This window comes from Mesoplodon densirostris, chromosome 2 (assembly GCF_025265405.1).
Source record: "Mesoplodon densirostris isolate mMesDen1 chromosome 2, mMesDen1 primary haplotype, whole genome shotgun sequence".
In the NCBI taxonomy this organism is placed as follows: domain Eukaryota; kingdom Metazoa; phylum Chordata; class Mammalia; order Artiodactyla; family Ziphiidae; genus Mesoplodon; species Mesoplodon densirostris.
Window position 1 is genome coordinate 6247508 of NC_082662.1, and position 19251 is coordinate 6266758.

A 19251-nucleotide genomic window follows, 5' to 3' on the forward strand; every position below is an offset into this window, starting at 1 on the left:
CTTTTAGGGATCCTCAAATATGGGTTCATTTCTTTTAAAATCAGAAGGGGAAAAAAAAAAAGAACTCTTAGGCCAAGGGAAATGTTTTAATATACAGTATTAATATATTAATATATTCATCTTTAAACCAACACAGCTATAAAATAAAATTATATATATACTAATATAAAATTATTATATATAATTATAATATATAATATACAATTATAATGTATATTATATATATTTAATATATATAATTATATATATATGTATATATTTTTTTATGGAGAAAGGGGCCCACCAAGGCCAGAACGCCTCAGCCCGCGGAAGTCATAGCGGGTCTGTTTCTGGAGCTTTCCCTGCAGACTCTGCCGGCCTTTAAACTTCGGGAGGATGAGCGGCTGGCGAGGGGTGGGGGCCCTGCGCGGGGTCCAGCGCCTCCGCGGCGGACTGCAGGGCGGTGCCGCTTTAAGGATGCTCTGCGGGTACCGGCGGTAGGCGGCGAGGATGAAGCCTGGCGAGGATGCAGCCGTGACGTCACGGCCCCGCCCCGCGGGGTGATGCTGCAGGAGCAGCGGCGGGCAGGGGGCGGCCGGGCCGGGACCCGAGCTGCAAACGCGGCAGGCAGGACCCCGGCCTCGGAAAGGGATGCCTCCTGGCTGGACCCACAGGTACCTCCACTTCCTCCTGTGCCCTCCGCACAGCTTTCCCGGCTCTGTGCTGGGAGAGTCGCGGCTTAGGCCCCAGGGTAATCAGAGTGCCAGGATTGGGACTGGAGGTTGGCGCCGAGACCTTCGTTCCTCTTGGATGTCTAAGTAATTGAACTGTCGGTGGAGCCCACGAACTCTCGCGCCCTGAGAAGGGTAGCCGTTGGGTGACAGATTTATTTCACATTTGCAAGGAAAGAGATCAAACACTGGAATTTGCCCCAGGCTTAAGCTCTGCTTATTGGTGCCGGAGGCCTGTTCCCGGGTCACCTGGGCAGGTATCATCAGCTTCCGGTTCACCTCCCGCCAGAGGCTTAATGAAAGCTCTGGATGGCTGGGGCCCTGGTATAATCTGTCTCAGCATCCCAGGATTAAGTTTTTGAGGAGCACCAAGGATTTCTGCTTTCTTGTCAAGGGTAACATGTGCTGAGGCTGAAGCGGGAGGGTTACAGCGGTTCGGTTCACTCTGTCCTTGACAAGTTGTTTGTGGGGTTATCATAATGCTTTTGTTTTTCAGCCTTTATAGGGAAGTAGAACCAGGTGCTGATGAAAGTTCAGTGTGTGCCTCACCAGGGGTTTGGGGATCAGTTGGCTGTCAGGTAGGGGCCAGATTGCCACAGATCAAAAGTGAGAAGTGGGCGGCATACAGTTGAGCAACTAGCTGATTAAATACATCCCCTGAAGTCCACAGAGCCCTTTGCTGGTCTGGGAAGATTTCCTTGAAGTATTAAGTTTAAGAATTGGTAGAAGGAAGAGCGGGGAAGGGCTGTGGCCCCCCGTCACCCCACAGTTGGAAGCCCGGTTTCACGTAGAGAAGTGAGGAAATGAGTTGAGGTCAGAGTGGGGTAATTTTAAGCATTCGAATTACATGGACATTGTTTATTTTTATTAATCAATTGCTGCTTAGTCATCCCATAACACAATTTGAGGGGTTCATTCCTTGAAACATCCTCTGTATTCTAGAAGCACAGTGGACCCAGCATATAACCTGGGGGGTCCAGGAATATGTGCACATTTTGGGGGTGCTGAGTGAATGGTAATACAGTGTGGTCGAGATGGTCTGATGAACATTTGTATTAGTGTATTAAAATTCTATTTTACTAGTATACATTTTACTTTCTTTTTTTTTATAACATCCAAAAGTGAATTTTAAATAGTTCTTAGAATAAGCTTCCGTGGACAGCTTTTAATATATGTATTTTTAAATAAAAGTGGTAATCCTGGGCTTCCGTGGTGGCGCAGTGGTTGAGAGTCCACCTGCTGATGCAGGGGACACGGGTTCGTGCCCTGGTTCGGGAAGATCCCACATGCCACGGAGCGGCTGGGCCCATGAGCCATGGCCGCTGAGCCTGCGCGTCCGGAGCCTGTGCTCTCCAAACTTGAAGGGGAAGCCTTAGTGAAGACTCTGCTCAAGCTCAGGTTTAATTCCAGTTTAGATGTGTGTTGGGGGTGGTGGTGTAGGATGGGGGCGGTGAGGGTCTCACTTTTGCTAGTTCAGGCTGCAGGCTGTGTTTTAAAGCTGGAGGTGGTGGGCAGGTGATGGTGAAATTGTCACATCACAGGTAGAGACATGGACTATTTACATAGTTCATTTTAAGTGGGTCAAAAATCCTCCCTTTTCAAAAATATACTTCCGCCTTATGCTGTGTAAGGCTAAAATTCTTCCAAACGGGGCCCATGGTTCTTCATTCTAAAATGAAAGGGAAGGTTTCTAACGCGTGTTCACTTAAGTTCACTTTATGGGGGTAAAATGCCAATAGGAAAGAGAGGCGTCGTGTGCCTGAAGGGGCAGGTAGATGGGGCAGAGAGGGAGTTAGCCACCGAGGCAGGTGCGGGGCTGTGACCAGACAGGTGAAGTCAGGTTCAGCTCTCTGACACACCTGGGCTAAGGTCTTCCTTCTGACTTCTAAGGAGACAGTCTTATTACATGGTGTTCCAGCGGGTCCTCTATTTCTATGATCTTAACGAATGAAGCTCCAGGGACAGCTAACAACCACCTGGGTTTTTGAAGGCAAGCCCAGCCAATATTTCTCGAGTATTTACTGTGTACAAGGGCCTGAGTGAGACCTGTGAGAAACATAAACAAGAGGCTTAGCTTACATTTTTTTTTAATTTTTTAAAATCTTGACTTACTCTTCATAAGTGGATTATGTTTTTAATGAAGTATTACTTGTCTGCATGCTTCTTAGGTACCTCTGCCCTTGTGGTAGAGGAGAGCATGGGATTTTTTTAAGGTCATAAGATAAACCTTTTCTAGAAGCGAGAGCAGACTGATTCACTGGTTATGTCATTCCCTGTCATCTTGGTGTGAAATCTACCTCTTAGCAAGTCTTCCTGGTCAACTAATCCCTTCTTGATGGGTTCATCTCTCACCACCACATCGCCACTGTGCCCAGCTGGTGTACAGAGCTCCTGTGCATGGGTGGTTCCCACTGCTTAGCATGTCTCTCCTCCACTGTTTCACCTAACTTGAGGACAAGAACTATGTCTTTCTTTTAGGTCTATAAATTCAGTGTCTTGGTGTTCAGTACTCAGCCAAATGGGAGGATGGGTGGGTAGGTGGGCAAGTGGAAGGATGGATGGATGGATGGATGGATGGATTTGTGGATGGATGGATATTTGAAAGAGTGGATGGGTAGATGGGTAGGTTGGGTAGATTAGAGGACGGGTGGTGGATATGTATATGGATGGGTGGATATGTGGATGTGGATGGATGGGTGGGTGGGTGGGGAGATGGGTAGATGGATGGATGGATGGATGATGGATGGATGGATTGGTGGATGGTTTGTTGCGTTAACATGATGTTCTGAATCCTGCCGGGACGTCTCTAGAATAAATCATTTCTACCACTGGCGTCTTCTGAAGAGAAGGAAGACAATCCCCGAGTGGGTGGGGCAGTGGGGGAGTTTGGGATGCACATCTGGAGTGATAAGGAATTTCAGAGCCATTCATAAAGAAGTTATCGACTAGCAAGAGTGTGATGGAGGGTGTACAGTAAGTTAAAGTCAGAAATGAGGGCCTCATTTCTAAAGCTTGAAAACTAATTTTGAAAGAAAGCCTCTACTATTTATCTTGGTAAATATCGAGTGTTCTTGTAAGGAAACCTATGAATGTTGGGAATGTCCTCTCAGGTTTAGGGCCTACTTCCCAGGAAGGACTCCAAAGGAAACTTAGGCGATTGCTTTTTTGTGATACAGATGGGGTGAGTTGTGTCAGAGAGGTCCAACCCAATGCAGAATGTCCCCCTCTCATGTTTTTATCTGTCTCTTTCCCTCTGATCTTAGTAGCTTTCCTCCCCCGTGCTTAGTAAAATTGACATTGGCTAAAACACACAAGTCAACATGCTAGAATCTATTCCTTTAATATTTACAATCTAGATTAGTTTCTAAGCAGTGAAAACAGTTGGATGCCCAAGGGCAGGTCTCCGAGTGGCACACATTGTAAACCCCAGGGAGGTGGGGGACAGAGGGAGCAGGAGTGTCTGTGAATTAGCCTACACGCCTGCTAATTCCCTACCCAGGGTGAGGGCCTTGCGAAAATTCCTCAAAAAAATAATTTGAGGATGGAGGAAAATCTATTTCTCACCCTCCCGGATTCTTTCTGTCCCTCCCCCACTTTTTTTTTTTTTTTTTTTTTTTGGTGTGTTGCCCTATAACAAGCAGGATTCAGGGGGTCGGTTTATTTCTTTAAAGAGAGCATTTCAAACACTATGAAAGTCTCAGTTCTCCTGACTCGACTGAAGATTCATTTGTCCAGCTGATGTAAAAGGAAAAAACTTGAACTCATTCGGCTGCTTTTAGGCTTGGGTCCTCCGGCTTAGGGTGGAGAGGAAACCCAGGTATTAGGGACGGTGTGACTCTCCATCCCGAGAAGGAAGGGCTGTCCCCTCACCACTTGCAAAGCGCTCAGGGTGCCCGTGAGTCCTGTCTCCCCCCACGGTGCCTGGTGTCCCCCTCTGCTCCCCTGGGGCCTGCAGGGAAGGGCAACATGAGCCCTGGAAATGGGCCACAGGTCCTAAAATAGCCCGGCAACCTTTGCGGCCTGAGGGCAGCCACGGGGCTCTTGGTGGCACCCACTCTTCGTGGTTCTTTGCTGGACCCTCCCAGTAGAGGCTGTCTGGGGAACCGTCCCTTTGAGTTTTAGTGCAGGGACCTGAAGGATTTAATCCTCTCTCTGGCTCTGGTCTCCCTGGGCAGGCGGGCTGCCCCAATGCGAAAGTGAGGCCCAGGGACACGGTCCATACAGCAGGCTCCACTCCGGGGGCTCGGTGTCGGCTCTAAGAGTCCCCCGAGTGAACTTACCTTTCCCACATGGACGGGTGAGCAGTGCCACGGGGGATGGAGGGACAGCGCCACCGGGACAAATGAGCTCGCGTGGTGGAGGCCCCGCAGGTGACGGCTGCCCCCAAACGGGCTTTCCCCACAGGAGCACCCACCGGCTCCCCCTACGATGACCCCCCCGGTGAGCAGCGCCCCTCCGGGAGAGGCCCTCTTCCCCTCCTTGACCCCTCAGGACTTCTGGAGGCCCCCGATCGCTGGCTACTCGGGGTCCATGACCCGGCACATCAGCCACCGGGCCAACAACTTCAAACGACACCCCAAGAGGAGGAAGTGCATCCGGCCGTCGCCACCCCCGCCCCCTAACACCCCATGTCCAATCGAGCTGGTGGACTTCGGGGACCTGCACCCCCAGAGGTCCTTCCGGGAGCTGCTCTTCAACGGCTGCGTCCTCTTCGGCGTCGAGTTCAGCTACGCCGTGGAGACGGCGTACGTGACCCCGGTGCTCCTGCAGATGGGCCTTCCCGACCAGCTCTACAGCCTCGTGTGGTTCGTCAGCCCCATCCTCGGTGAGGCCCCGCTCGGCCCGCTCGTGATGGCCTCCGAAACCTCCCCAGAGGCTTCCAGAAACCTCAGTGGAGGCAGCTTGAGGGTCCCCAGGGGACAAGGGAGGGGCCAGAGTAAGTCCCCCAGTTGTGTGGGGCTGTAGCAGAACACGGGTAGGGCCGGTCAGACCCCGGATCTTAAGTGACTTCATCTAAACCAGATAAAGGACCAGACTTCGGCGGACCCCAAGGATTCCACCATCCCATGCCAGGCGGTGTCATCAGAGCAGACAAGCAATACAGCTGGGGGTGGTTTGGGTCTGGGAGGTCCTGGTCTTTCTTGGATTCCCAAGAAGGTCATGGCTCCTTCGTGCCTTGTAGGGGCCTAAGTAGAAAATTTAAGGAGAAGCTGAGTGATTCCAAGAGTCTGTTTATCTTTTGTTTTCTAGCTCAGGGTTCTGTTGCTGACTCTGAGTTTCATCATCTTTTTCTTTTGATGCCCTGGGGACGTTTGAGTGCAGGTGTTTCAGGAACCTGATGAACCTGCTTCAGTGTTGGTCCCTATGTACCATGGGGATCTCAGCAGTGACCACTGACCTGCTCTGTTTCAGGATTCCTACTGCAGCCACTGTTGGGTGCTTGGAGTGACCGATGTACCTCAAGGTTTGGAAGGAGACGCCCTTTCATTCTTGTCCTGGCTATAGGTCTGTTGTTTTGGAATTGAAATACAATGGAAAAAAGAAAAAAGGCCCCAACTGCTTCCTCTTAGGAAAATCTAAAAGAGTGTTGACCAAAACAGTTATCCAGATCGTGTCACTGGTGTGGTGGCAGGGAGCACCCTGTAATCCAGTCTGGGTTAACTGTGAAAATATCTCATTTTGATCACTTTTTAAAAATGAGTTAAGAGGGGAGTTCCCTGGTGGCCTAGTGGTTAGGATTCCGGGCTTTCACTGCCATGGGCCTGGCTCAGTCCCTGGTTGGGGAGCTGAGATCCCGCAAGCTGCATAGTACGGCCAACAAAAAAAGAGTTAATAAAGTCTATATGATTCCTGCTATGCTTGATGAAATAAAAACCCAATCCAAGTGCTTAAGGTTTGATTAAAAAGGATTTCTTGGGGCCCTAAAGATTTCAGCCTGAAGTGGTGGCCGCCAGGGCCGGCCGGGCTGCGCTTCCCCGGTGACTTTGTTCTCCGTCCCCAGGCGCACTGCTGGGCCTCTCACTCTTGCTCAACGGCAGGGACATCGGGACGGCGCTGGCTGACACGGCCCACGACCACAAGTGGGGCATCCTCCTCACCGTGTGTGGCGTGGCGCTGATGGACTTCAGCGCGGACTCGGCCGATAGCCCCAGCCATGCGTACATGATGGATGTGTGCAGCCCCGCCGATCAGGACCGGGGCCTAAACATCCACGCCCTCCTGGCAGGTAAGGCTCTGTGCAAGGGGGACAAAATTCAAAGACATGGGCGAGCACGGAATTGCTTGAAAGTGCATCTCTCAAACGACATATGTCAACAGTACACATTTTTTTTTTTTTTTTTTTTTTTGCGGTACGCGGGCCTCTCACCGCTGTGGCCTCTCGCATTGCGGAGCACAGGCTCTGGACGTGCAGGCTCAGCAGCCATGGCTCACGGACCCAGCTGCTCCACGGCACATGGGATCTTCCCAGACCGGGGCACGAACCCATGTCCCCTGCATCGGCAGGCGGACTCTCAACCACCAGGGAAGCCAGGAATTGGTTTTTTATCTTATATAGACAGTCCCCAACTTATGATGGTTTGACTTACGATTTTTTTGCCTTGACAAAAGCTATACACATTCAGTGGAAACTGTACTTTGAATTTGAAGTTTGCCCTTTCCTGGGCTAGCGATATGTAGTCCGATCCTCTCTTGTGATGCTGGGCGGCGGCTCCTGTTCACCCCCGTGATCTCGAGGGTCAACAACCCTACGCTGACAGCCGTTCTGTTTTTCACTTTCAGGACAGTCATCAGTCAATTGCATGAGAGAGTCAACACTTTATTATAAAATAGGCTTTGTGTTAGATGCTTTGGCCCAGCTGTAGGTTGATGGAAGTGATCTGAGCGTGTGTAAGCTAGGCGGGGCTAAGCGGTGTTGTTCAGTAGGTTAGGTGTGTTCAGTGCATTTTCTTTTTTCCCCCTGTTTAAAAAATTGATGTATAGTTGAGTTACACTGTTGTGTTAGTTTCTGGTGTCCAGCAAAGTGACTCAGTTATACATATATTTATATATACATATATTCTTTTTCAGATTTTTTCCCTTATAGATTTTTACAAGATATTGAGTATAGTTCCCTGTGCTATACAGTAGGTCCCTGTTGGTTATCTATTTTATATATAGGAATGTGTATTCAATGCATTTTTTTTTTTTTTTGCGGTACACGGGCCTCTCACTGTTGTGGCCTCTCCCGTTGCGGAGCACAGGCTCCAGACACGCAGGCTCAGAGGCCATGGCTCACGGGTCCAGCTGCTCTGCGGCATGTGGGATCCTCCTGGACCGGGGCACGAACCCGTGTCCCCTGCATCGGCAGGCGGACTCCCAACACCAGGGAAGCCCTCAATGCATTTTCATCTTATGATATTTTCAACTTACAATGGGTTTATCAGGATGTAATTCTGTAGTAAGTACATGAAGATCTGTACTCTTCTGAATTGGGTTTTTTTTCCCTCTTTTAAAATTGTGTTAAAATACACATAACATAAAATTTACCATCTTAGCCATTTTTAAGTGTGCAGTTCTGCGATACTTTCACACTGTTGTGTAGCCATTACCGCCATCCATCCCCGAAACTCTATAACCATCAAATAATAACTCCCCAATCTCCCCTCCCCCAGCCCCTGGCAACCACCATTCTACTTTCTGTCTCTACAAATTGGACTGCTCTAAGGAATCGATGTGAGCGGAATCAAACAGTATTTGTCTCTGTGGCAGGCTTATTTCACTGAGTATAATCTCCTCAGGGCTCATCCATGTTGTAGTGTATGTTAGGATTCCTTACTCTTTTAAGACTGAATAATATTTCATTGCATTTATAGACCACACTGTGCTTATCCATTCATCCTTTGATGGACACTTGGGTTGCTTCCACATCTTAGCTATTCTGAATAACACTGCTGTGAACATGGGTGTACAAATATCTCTTCAAGACTCTGCTTTCAGTTCTTTTGGGGCCACTACCCAGAAGTGGAATTGCTGGGTAGTTCTGTTTTTAGTTTTTTTGGGGAGCCTCCTTCTTGTTTTCCACAGCAGCTGTACTATTTTACATCCCCACCAACACTGCACAAGGGTTCCAATTTCTCCACTTCCTTGCCAACTTACTGTTTTCTGGGTTTTTTTAAATTGTTCGATAGTAGCCATCCTAATGGATGTGAGGTTATATCTCACTGTGGCTCTGATTTGCATTTCCCTAATGATCAGTGATGTTGAGCATTATTCCATGTGCTTGTTGGCCATGAGTCTATCATTGGAGAAATGTTTCTTCAAGTCCTTTGCCCATGGTTTGAATCAGGTTGTTTGATTCTTTGTTGTTGAGTATAGTTCCTCAAATGTGCAAATGTATCGCTTCGATCATTTAAAAAAAAATAGGTCATAAAGTTCTCGCACATCTGACCTTGATTAAGCGTCACCAAACTGCAACTGTATCTTCAGAAGGAGTGGGGGAAGCTAATTAGGACCATGAATGTGGAAAGTTAAGAATAATAAAGCGGCGGGGGGGCAGCTGGATATGAGATTAAGAGGCCTGTAAGAAGAGTCTGGAACAAATGAAGTTCTACAGAAAGCCATTAAATAACCAGATTCAGGGTCATGTCCCACCATAGGGACATGTGGAAGGTTGGGCTGAATGTGTCTGAGTCCAGGCCTTTCCACAGGTGATTCTGTTGAAAAGGCCAACTTCTGGCATGGCTGGATCTCCCCAAGTGGCGGGGAGGGAGGGCCCATGCTGGTCGGATGCAGGTTCCCCTGCATCGCCAAGAGTAAACCAAGAGTTTTACTCATCCCAACCAGTAGCCTGGTCAGAATATAGCTGGACTCGAAATAGAAAAGCACCTAGGATGCGTGACGTGGCTGCAAAGGGGCTGGGCGGGTGGAGCCCTGGCGCCTGGTCTTGCTCTGCCATTGGGAGCCCAGAGCTGGGTGGGAGGAAATGGCACTTTCTGGAGATGAGAATGTCTTTTGCCACTGGCCGGGCACCATGTGGCATCACCTACATTTTCATGTTGTGCTGTGTGAACCACTGGCTGTTTGCTGGGTCCCTGAGGCCGTGGAATCAGTGAGCGGCATCAGAGGAAAGGACCAGATTTCTGCAGCCCTCCTGTTCCCTGATGGCTCCAGGGCCCGGAGAGCTGCCACCAGGGGTGACCCATGAGGGGTGACTTTCTTTCTTTCTTTTTTTTTAAAATAAATTTATTTATTTTATTTTATTTTTGGTTGCGTTGGGTCTTCGTTGCTGCACACGGGCTTTTCTCTAGTTGCGGCGAGCGGGGGCTACTCTTCATTGTGGTGCGCGGGCTTCTCATTGCGGTGGCTTCTCTTGTTGGGAGCACGGGCTCTAGGCACACGGACTTCAGTAGTTGTGGCTCACGGGCTTAGTAGTTGTGGCTCGCGGGCTGTAGAGCACAGGCTGAGTGGTTGTGGAGCACAGGCTCAGTAGTTGTGATGCACGGGCTTAGTTGCTCCGTGGCATGTGGGACCTTCCCGGACCAGGGCTCGAACCCATGTCTCCTGCATTGGCAGGCAGATTCTTAACCACTGCGCCACCAGGGAGGCCCGGGGTGACTTTCTTAATGGTGGTCAGGCCCAAGGACAATGTCGCCAGGTGAGCAAGACAGGGGTGGCCACGTGAATTCCCACGTGCCCACGTGCAGTGGTGTGTGTGCTGGGGACCAGGTCTCCCACGTTTACACAGCGCTGAAGCTGGGGGAGGGGCGGGACTCCAAGGGGACAGGTGACCCAGTGTCGACGCTCACTTTCGGTCTTCCTAAGACGCTGTGTGCAGAGGGGACCAGAGTGTGGGCAGGTGGTCATCATGCCCTGGCAGGCGGCCCTCAAGGGCAGGGGACCGGGTCCCCCAGGGTCCCCCTGGAAATCCCATTCTCTTCTCCTTTTCTTTGGGGTGTAGGTGGGACAGATGATACATCCGGGTCCTTGGGGTGGATTTTACAAGTCAAGTAAGGAAGCGAACACCTTCCTCGGGGGCTTTCTTCCCCGCTCCCCGCCCCGCTTCTCTCCCCAGGTCTCGGAGGAGGGTTCGGATATGTGGTCGGGGGGATCCACTGGGATAAAACCGGCTTCGGGAGAGCCCTGGGCGGGCAGCTGCGGGTCATTTACATCTTCACGGCCGTCATCCTGAGCATCACCACCGTCCTGACCCTGGTCAGCATCCCCGAGAGACCCCTGCGGCCCCCGGGTGAGAAGAGGCCGGCCATGAAGAGCCCCAGCCTCCCGCTGCCTCCCTCCCCTCCTGTCCCGGGTGAGGAGGGCGCCGGCCAGACAGTCCCCTGCCCGCCAGCCAGCAGCCTCCACACCAACTTCTCCAGCCCCATCTCGCCGCTGAGCCCCCTCACGCCCAAGTATGGCAGCTTCGTCAGCAGGGACAGTTCCCTGACGGGCATCAATGAGTTTGCCTCGTCCTTTGCCACGTCCAGCATAGACAGCGTCCTCATCGACTGCTTCACGGGTGGCCACGACAGCCACCTGGCCGTCCCCAGCGGCGCCCCAAGGCAGGCCATCAGTGTCAGCTTCCCCCGGGCCCCCGATGGCTTCTACCACCGGGACCGCGGCCTTGGGGACCGGAGGGACGTTGCCCTGGCCACCGGCCCCGACGGGGACGTGCTGAGGGTGGGCTCCTTGGACACCTCCAAGCCGCGGTCGGCTGGCATCCTAAAGAGACCCCAGACCCTGGCCATCCCGGACGCAGCCGGAGGAGGTGGCCCCGACACCAGCAGGAGAAGGAACGTGACCTTCAGTCAACAGGTAAAAGCAAACGTCCGGGGGCCGGGGGAGGGGGGAACCAAGGGTCATAGGGCACTGTGCGTGGTCCCCCCTCGTCAGATGATCTGGAAGGAAATTCCCGGCCCATCTGGGCATATCAGTCAGAAAGGACGGGTCTAATAGATGGGCCTCAGGGACATCCCCATCCTCACATCCTCCTCCTCTTCATCCTGTCAGTGCTGAGCTTCTGGGCCCGATGTGAGCCCACAGAGGCATTCAGGGTCTCTGCTAGGGGTCGCACTTTAAGACACTGGCCACAGCAAAGGGGTGGCTCTTTCAAACACCCTTACGTTTGCCCAGGGGTAATCCGGTGAGTTTCTTACAGCATCACGTGTACTGTGGTCCTTCTGAGTCTCTTCCCGCCGCGTCCAGCCCACGTCGGCCGTGGGCACCCAGTGCCAACTGAGTTAAGTTTGCTGAAGGACAGAAACAAAACATAAACACTGGCGGCTGTTTCTGGGGGCCTCCTTCCCTCCCCAGGTGGGCAACCTTAACCAACCAGCCCAGAGGCTGTCAATACTCTGGATCCCAAAGGGCGCAGGCATGTTCTGGGAAGGAGAGAACCTTCCAGAAGGCTGTCTCTGTTGTATGTAGGACTGGCTGGAAGGCCACGAACTGACATGTGGGATTTTAGCTGCTTTCAGAGTCCATGATCTTGGAAGAGGCTACTTTATATTAAAGAGAGTTATTCTCTCATTTAAAATAGACGTGAGGGCCTCCCTGCCCTCAGGGGCATCCAGAGGATGAAGTTTCCTGAGCAGAAAGCCTATGACCCTTGTTCAGCCTGCACAGGACCCCAGAGGGGCAGGTCTGAAGGCGGGTGACCTGTACATGCCCCTTGGACACGGCTGCCACGTGGCCGTGTCTCCCGTGAAGCAGGCCCCGCCCTGCTGGCCCGACCCTCCGTCAGACATCCCCACCCACACTCCCGTGCCTGGAAGACCCCCTGATTTCGTGGGAGGCTGACACTTGGAGGTGGCCACGCATGTTCGCTTTGTTGTTAAATTCTGAAGCTTAACCGCGCCTCCTTTGTGTTACCGCGAGCTGGTCTTAGGGTCACTTCTATCGTGTCTTAAACTCAATGTCATCCCATCTCGAGGAAGCGCTCTGTACAGGTGGGTGCCAATCCTGCAGGGAAGCATCCAGGTCCCCGTGGGCAGCATCCACAAGCTCAGATCTGGAAAGCGTTTGAAGAACTGAAAATCACCAGAAGAAATCCCATCCTTGGCAAAGGAAAGCCACTTCTCTAATGGCTCGAGTCAAGGGCATGTCATCCTCATTCCTAATGACAGCAGAGCACTTCATCAAGCCTTTTGTCAATACTGGGTCATCCTGTCCTGTTTCCCGAAATTCCACCTGGCTTCTAGATACAGTCCTTAAATTCTGGTTGAAAAATCTCTTCTTAATCCTTTTAAAACTTTCCGTTGTCAAATCAGTTTTGGAGGAAAGTAAAGTTCATGAGCTAAATATGAACACATCTGCGCTCAGCCGGGACATAGGTGTCAGTCGAAGTCTTCCTCCGGCAGCTGGGGGTGACAAGCTCTGTTGATGCAGCTGCCCTTGGAACCGGCATCGTGGGCTGTTCCCTTCCTTTTCATTCACCCAACCGGAACGTCCAGGTGCCGACCCAGCACAAGCTCCCGCGTGGACCCAGAGTAAGGCACCTTCTCCTCTCCTGAGATGTCTAGCTCCCAAAGGCATCCGTTCGCCTGGCTGCTGTCTGCACCCCCAGCCCAGGCGGGGCCACGGTGGGGCAGGGCCTTATCATTCCGGGAACAGGCGGCAAACTGAGCCAGTGAGCGTATTTGGCGATGGAGTTGCCTTGACAGATGCTGGTGACGTGGAGCTGCCTGGGTGCCCGGCTCCCTCCCTGCACGGGCTCTGTTGGCCACCCTAACCCCTGTGTAGGTAGGAGTCCACCTGTCCAGATGCCCTGTCACCTTGGAATCAGTCTCTTACATCCTCTCTTATAGAAAAGATGAGACTTCGTAATGTCTGAATTTCAACTGACCCGTATTTCTTTTCTTTCAAATGTATTCCACGTTTGGCAAGGTCTTAGCTTACTCTCTGTGGCCCAAAGGCAGGCACCGCGGAGGGAAATTCGATTCTCAGCCGCTCCCGTCTCTGAAGAGACACCTTAAAGTCATTTCTCTCTTTCGGGTGGCGTTTGGTGCCCAGTTCTCACCGTCCAGGAAGACAAACCCTCCCAGCCTCTGGGTTTGTGTTTCTGATTCACTTTCTCATCGAAGCAAAACACACGCTTCCGAGGGGTGCCTGGGGTTTGATGCTCTGAGGAGAAACTTTCGGGGGCTTCCCTTGCAGGTGGCCAATATTTTACTGAATGGCGTGAAATACGAGAGTGAGCTGACGGGCCCCAGGGAGCCGTCGGGGCAGCCGCCGTCCATGAGGCACCTCTGCTTCACCATCTGCAACATGCCCAAGGCCCTGCGGCACCTCTGCCTCAACCACTTCCTGGGTGAGCTCGCGGCGGAGCCTCCCGCGTGTCCTGCCCCCCTCGGGTGGCCCTGCGTGAGCGGCAAGGCTCTGGATGCCTGGAGGCCTCTCCCCTCCACTCGGCCTCCCCAGGCGTCGCCAGGGGCAGGACGTGGTGGGGACGGGCGGGGCAGGGGGCCCGCGGGGAGGGCTTTTCTCCAGGAAGAGCCGGGTCTCCACGGAGTCCAGAGCCTCAGGACCAAAAGCTCTTCGGGCGACTCACAATTAAGGGGGCATCACTTTCCCACTAGTGGGAGTTGTGTCTTAAGCCAGTTTGGACCCCTCACGCTTAGAGCTGAAACGTAAACACACACAGACACACACGTCTGGTGCTGGTCTCACGTTCACAGGCTCGGCTTTCGAATGACTACCGAGAAGCCCCAACTTGCGTTCCATGCCCTTCGGTGCCTCTTTGCTGTTGGGTTGTTGACCATCTGAGGATGATGAGGAATCTGAGATAATCTAGGCTCTCAAACATTGTGGGATGTAAATCAGAATGACCTTCTAGAAGGCAATTGGCAACAGGCAAGAATCTTAAAAATGCCCATCACCTTTATCCCAGAGATCCTACCTACTTGGTGTTCTTTGCAAGGATGTAGTCAGAGGTTTTATCACGAATACATGTGCGAGGTATTTATCACAGCACGACTCATGATAGCCAAAGACTGGGATGGGGGAAAGGGTAAATGTCCAACAATGGGAAGATGGATCCACACTGTGAAATATTTTGCTGCCATTAAGATGGGGCTGTTTAAGAATATTTAATGGCATAGGGAGCATGCGTGATAATTACTGGGGTTCAGGAGACCCCATAAATTCCACCTCCTTCCTCTATAAGAGAGAAAATGCACGTGGAAATCAGAGGAAGGAGCACTGTGGTTTTCTCGGTAACAGAGCCAATTAGATCTCTATCAACACTGGCCCTTCCTAATGGATTCCTCCCAGGTAAACGGGTGACCCCTGCCCCCGCACTGTGGCTGGAGCCCCACTGGCATTTTCTCGCCTCCCCTGCAGAGGAGGGGGAAACAGGAGGAGCTGAGGGTTAGCTTTCCTCCCGGCAATAACGTTCAGAGAAAGAACAGAATACAAAACCTTCACGCGACAGAGCCTGTGTTATAAGAATATATATTTTAAAAAGATGGGTAGGAAACCTACAAAATTTTAACAGCGGTAAAGTCATGTCTGCGTGGTGAAGCTATAGGTAATTCCTTCTTTAAGTTTTGAATTGACAAAACTCACGGGCTCCTTCAATCATCGGTCGAAGCCACCTGCTGGCGGAGGAGGGGCTACGGGCCAGCGCCTGCCCAGCGGTCACCAGCCTGTCTCCCCTCCCAGGGTGGCTCTCCTTCGAGGGGATGCTGCTCTTCTACACGGACTTCATGGGCGAGGTGGTATTTCAGGGGGACCCCAAGGCCCCGCCCACGTCGGAAGCGTATCAGAAATACAACAGCGGGGTCACCGTGGGCTGCTGGGGGATGTGCATCCATGCCTTCAGCGCTGCCTTCTACTCAGGTACCAGTGGGCTGGGCTCGGCGGGGCGGGGCCTCCGTGGGGGTGATATGGCCCTGGGCGGGGTGGCTGGTTGTGTCTTTACAGCTGCAGACACAGCATCCCAATGTGGGGGAGACAGCGCTGGGTTTTTCTCCGTTATCCAGTGACCCGTCGTCAGGGGTCAGCTGGGGACGCTGCCTGGTGCTGCGGGGCGGGGCAGGGCCAGGTGGGGACGGGTGTGTGTCCAGCCCTGAGTAAGCAGCTGGCCAGGAGGGGTCAGACCCGTAAGCGAGGGACACGTGGGGGCCCAGGGACAAACCACGAGGTCACTCCCGGGGGTGTGTGCCATCCACCTGCCACCCCTACCCCATCCTTCCCATGTCGATTCTCGTGGTGGCTGGTCCAGAGGGAGGGAGGGTGCGGGTTTGACCCGGGGGGCAGCTAGAGTGAGGCCGTGGAACACGTGGGATGGGTGCAGGGAGGCCGAGACGACCCTGAGGTTTGACTCTGGGTGCCCCACGGACCTAGGACGCTGTGCTGAGTGCCTGTGGGTTCCGGGGCGTCCCAGTGGTGGCCTAGCTGGTGGCGCACAGCCCCCAGACTTCATCTCAGGGGTCCGCCCACGTTGTCAGTAAAAGGCCAGAGAGTCTGGCCTCTTGGCCTTTCCGGCCACAGGCTCTGGTGGGGCGACCCGGCGCCGCCCTCGAGTCAGACGAGGCATGATGAGACACGGGGCCGAGTTCCAGTAAAACTTGGCTGATGTGCACGGGATTCGGATCCGCATGATTTTCATGCGCCACAAAAGATCTGTCCTCTTAGGACTTGTTTTAAACATTTAAAAATGTGAAAACCATTCTTAGCTCTGGGTGGTGCACAAACAGGCTGCAGCCCAGACTCAAGCTGACGGCTGCAGACTGTGGACCCCGTTCGCGAGCTCCAGCCCCACCGTCAGGACGGTGACTTTTGTAGGAGGTCGAGAGACCATATTAAGAAAGAACTTGGCTCTCGCGGGCGGACCCGGCGGGCCTGGGTGTTCGGTGGCACCAGGACCTGGGGAAGCGGCCCCGGGGTATTTGGCTCCAGAAAGGGGTGTCCTGCGGAACCCGAGCTGCCAGGCCCCTCAGGGTCCTTAGACACTGGCCGGCCGGGGTGGGGCTGTCGGTGTCCTCGTGTTAGGAAAGCGACAGAAGCACTACGATTTGTGCGAGAACTCGGGGCTCAGCCGCAAACCCTAAACTCTCGAGCTTCTTTGATCTTTCCCCCCAAAGACCCCTTCACTGGCTGCAGCACTTGGGGGCCTCCCCTGGGTGTGAAGGGGGCCACCTCAGGTCCTGCCGCCCAGCCGGACGACCCCATCAGTGGTCCCTTTGTTCCCTGGGGACCCCGATCGGGTCTCCCGGTCAGGGACAAGCTGCCTGCCGGCCTGGTGGGTGGCCTGGGGCCCCAGGCGGGGCGCTGCTCACCTTCCTCTCTGGGTCGCAGCTATTCTGGAGAAGCTGGAGGAGCACCTCAGCGTCCGCACGCTGTACTTCATCGCCTACCTGGCCTTCGGCCTGGGGACTGGGCTTGCCACCCTTTCCAGGAACCTCTACGTGGTTCTGTCGCTCTGCATCACCTACGGGATTTTGTTTTCCACCCTGTGCACCCTGCCCTACTCGTTGCTGTGCGATTACTACCAAAGCAAGCAGGTGAGTGCCGGCCTTCTTGCTTCGGGCCCCACGTCCAGGTGACTCTCCACCCGAGCAGGGTCCCGGGACCCGCTGCTCAGCTCAGGGCCCCGTTCAGATGGGAAGATATCAGGATAAACCCTGGCAGGAAGCTGCTCGCGTAGGGAATTGGGCGGTGTTGGGAGAGGTGCAAGGAGAGGGCTCTGCGGGGCTTTGGGGTCCGCTGGGAGCACGTGGGCACCAGAAACTCAGCGGTCGAGGTCAATAATTCGTGAATGTGGTTTTTGTGAAAATGAGCATCAATGCCAAAAATCCACACTGAGCGAGAGATCGAGGACTTAAAGACAGGATAAGGGACAGGGCTGAGCCGAGTCCTGGTGGCGTCTGAGCCTAAAGGAAAACTCAGGAAAACGGATCCCGTCTTTATGTCAAATTTTTGTATTTTGTTCAGGGTGGATTTTCCCTTAACAGCTTTATTGAGGCAGAAGTCACCACAATGCCACACAGTTCACCCATTTCCAGTGTACGATTCAGTGGCTTTTAGTGTATTCACGCCATCAATTCTAGAACATTTTCGTCACCCCCAAAAGAAGCCCCCTCCCCGTCGGCCATCACCCCTCCAGCCCTCCACTCCCCTGGACCTTTCCCGTCAACGGGATCACATGATAGGTGGCCTTGAGTCTGGCTTCTCCCAGCCTCACGTTTTCGAGGCTCATCCACCCTGGGTATGAGTGGGTCCCTACCGCCTTCCTTCTTGTGGCCGAATAACGCTCCCATGGTAGATTTTTGGCCGTGACTTTGAGGCTTTACAATACGGCACTGAAAGACCACCTTGACAGCTGCCTTTTCCACAGCCCCTTTAACTCCGGGCCCCCGGCGCCTCCCCCAGGCCTGGCCCCGGGGGCTGACTCTCCCCCTGGGCGGCGCTCAGCCTTGCACATGACCTGAGGGCACTGTCCCCCTTGTCACCTCCCGGAGCCCCCTTCACCAGGGTACGCGGATGTGCTGGTTCTCGGTGGAGGGCGGCCCTGTCCCGCGGGAGGGGACACTGGGCCTTGGGCCACTCGACCCCGCTGGAAGGCTCGGGCCTCTGCTGCCCGTCAAGTCGTCCGGACACGCGGTCTCCACTGGGCTCCCCTGCGACCTCCCCACGGCGGTGGCCCCCACGGGCTGGGCGGGTGTCCCCAGGACTCACGTGACACCAGTTCACGGATTGCCTTGCCGCTGCTGCGGGAACACAGCCTCGGCGGGGCAGGAGTTGTTTGGCCTCCCAGCGGGGAGCACAGCTGCATCTGAGAGGGGGCCAGGCCAGGCGGGACCCCGGGTAGCACCCAGCCCCGGTCTGCGGGGTGCAGGTGGCCTGTGCTGGGGGCAGAGTCACTCCCGCTGCCACTTGGCTGCTCTGCTCATAGACCACGTGTCACCTCCGTCCCCAGCGAGGTGCCGGCTGGGGGCGGAGGGAGCCTGACGTCCAAGGTGGAGGCCACAGGCCAGAGGAGCAGCGCTGTAGTCCCCGGCTCTCTGAGCGCGGCAGGCGTCGTAGCGACAAGGGTTCAGAGAGGGCGGAGCTGGAGCGGAGGGGCCGGGCCGGCCCTGCATCTCCTTTAGGGGTGGGAGACCCGGAAGAGCCCGTGCCAGCCCCCGCTGGCCGTGGGTTCCTTTTCTTGTCGTCATCTCAGAGCACAAATATTATTACAGTCTTGGCCAGGCTCCCTGTGCACGTGGGGCCTGGAGGACGTGAGCTGCTGGCATGGGTGCTGGGTCCCAGGGCCGCAGGGGGCCTGGTCCAGCTGACGCACATCTCTGGTCAGTTTGCAGGGTCCAGCGCCGACGGCACCCGGCGGGGCATGGGCGTGGACATCTCCCTGCTGAGCTGCCAGTACTTCCTGGCCCAGATCCTGGTGTCCCTGGTGCTAGGGCCTCTGACCTCGGCTGTGGGCAGCGCCAACGGGGTGATGTACTTCTCCAGCCTGGTGTCCTTCCTGGGCTGCCTGTACTCCTCCCTGTTTGTCGTCTACGAAATCCCTCCCGGTGACGCTGCCACCGCCGAGGAGCACCGGCCCCTCCTGCTGAATGTCTGA

At 54.0% G+C, this 19251-nt stretch overlaps 1 protein-coding gene across 1 annotated transcript; it reads left to right on the plus strand.

Moving 5' to 3' along the window:
• The first annotated feature begins 549 nt into the window (after positions 1 to 549).
• On the plus strand, positions 550 to 19251 carry SLC45A1 (solute carrier family 45 member 1). Its single transcript, XM_060079566.1, has 9 exons — positions 550 to 653; positions 5115 to 5535; positions 6123 to 6215; positions 6712 to 6936; positions 10762 to 11501; positions 13842 to 13995; positions 15348 to 15524; positions 16986 to 17191; positions 18982 to 19251. The coding sequence occupies exons 2-9, from the start codon at positions 5139 to 5141 to the stop codon at positions 19249 to 19251; spliced, it is 2262 nt and encodes a 753-aa protein (XP_059935549.1). The 5' UTR covers positions 550 to 653; positions 5115 to 5138.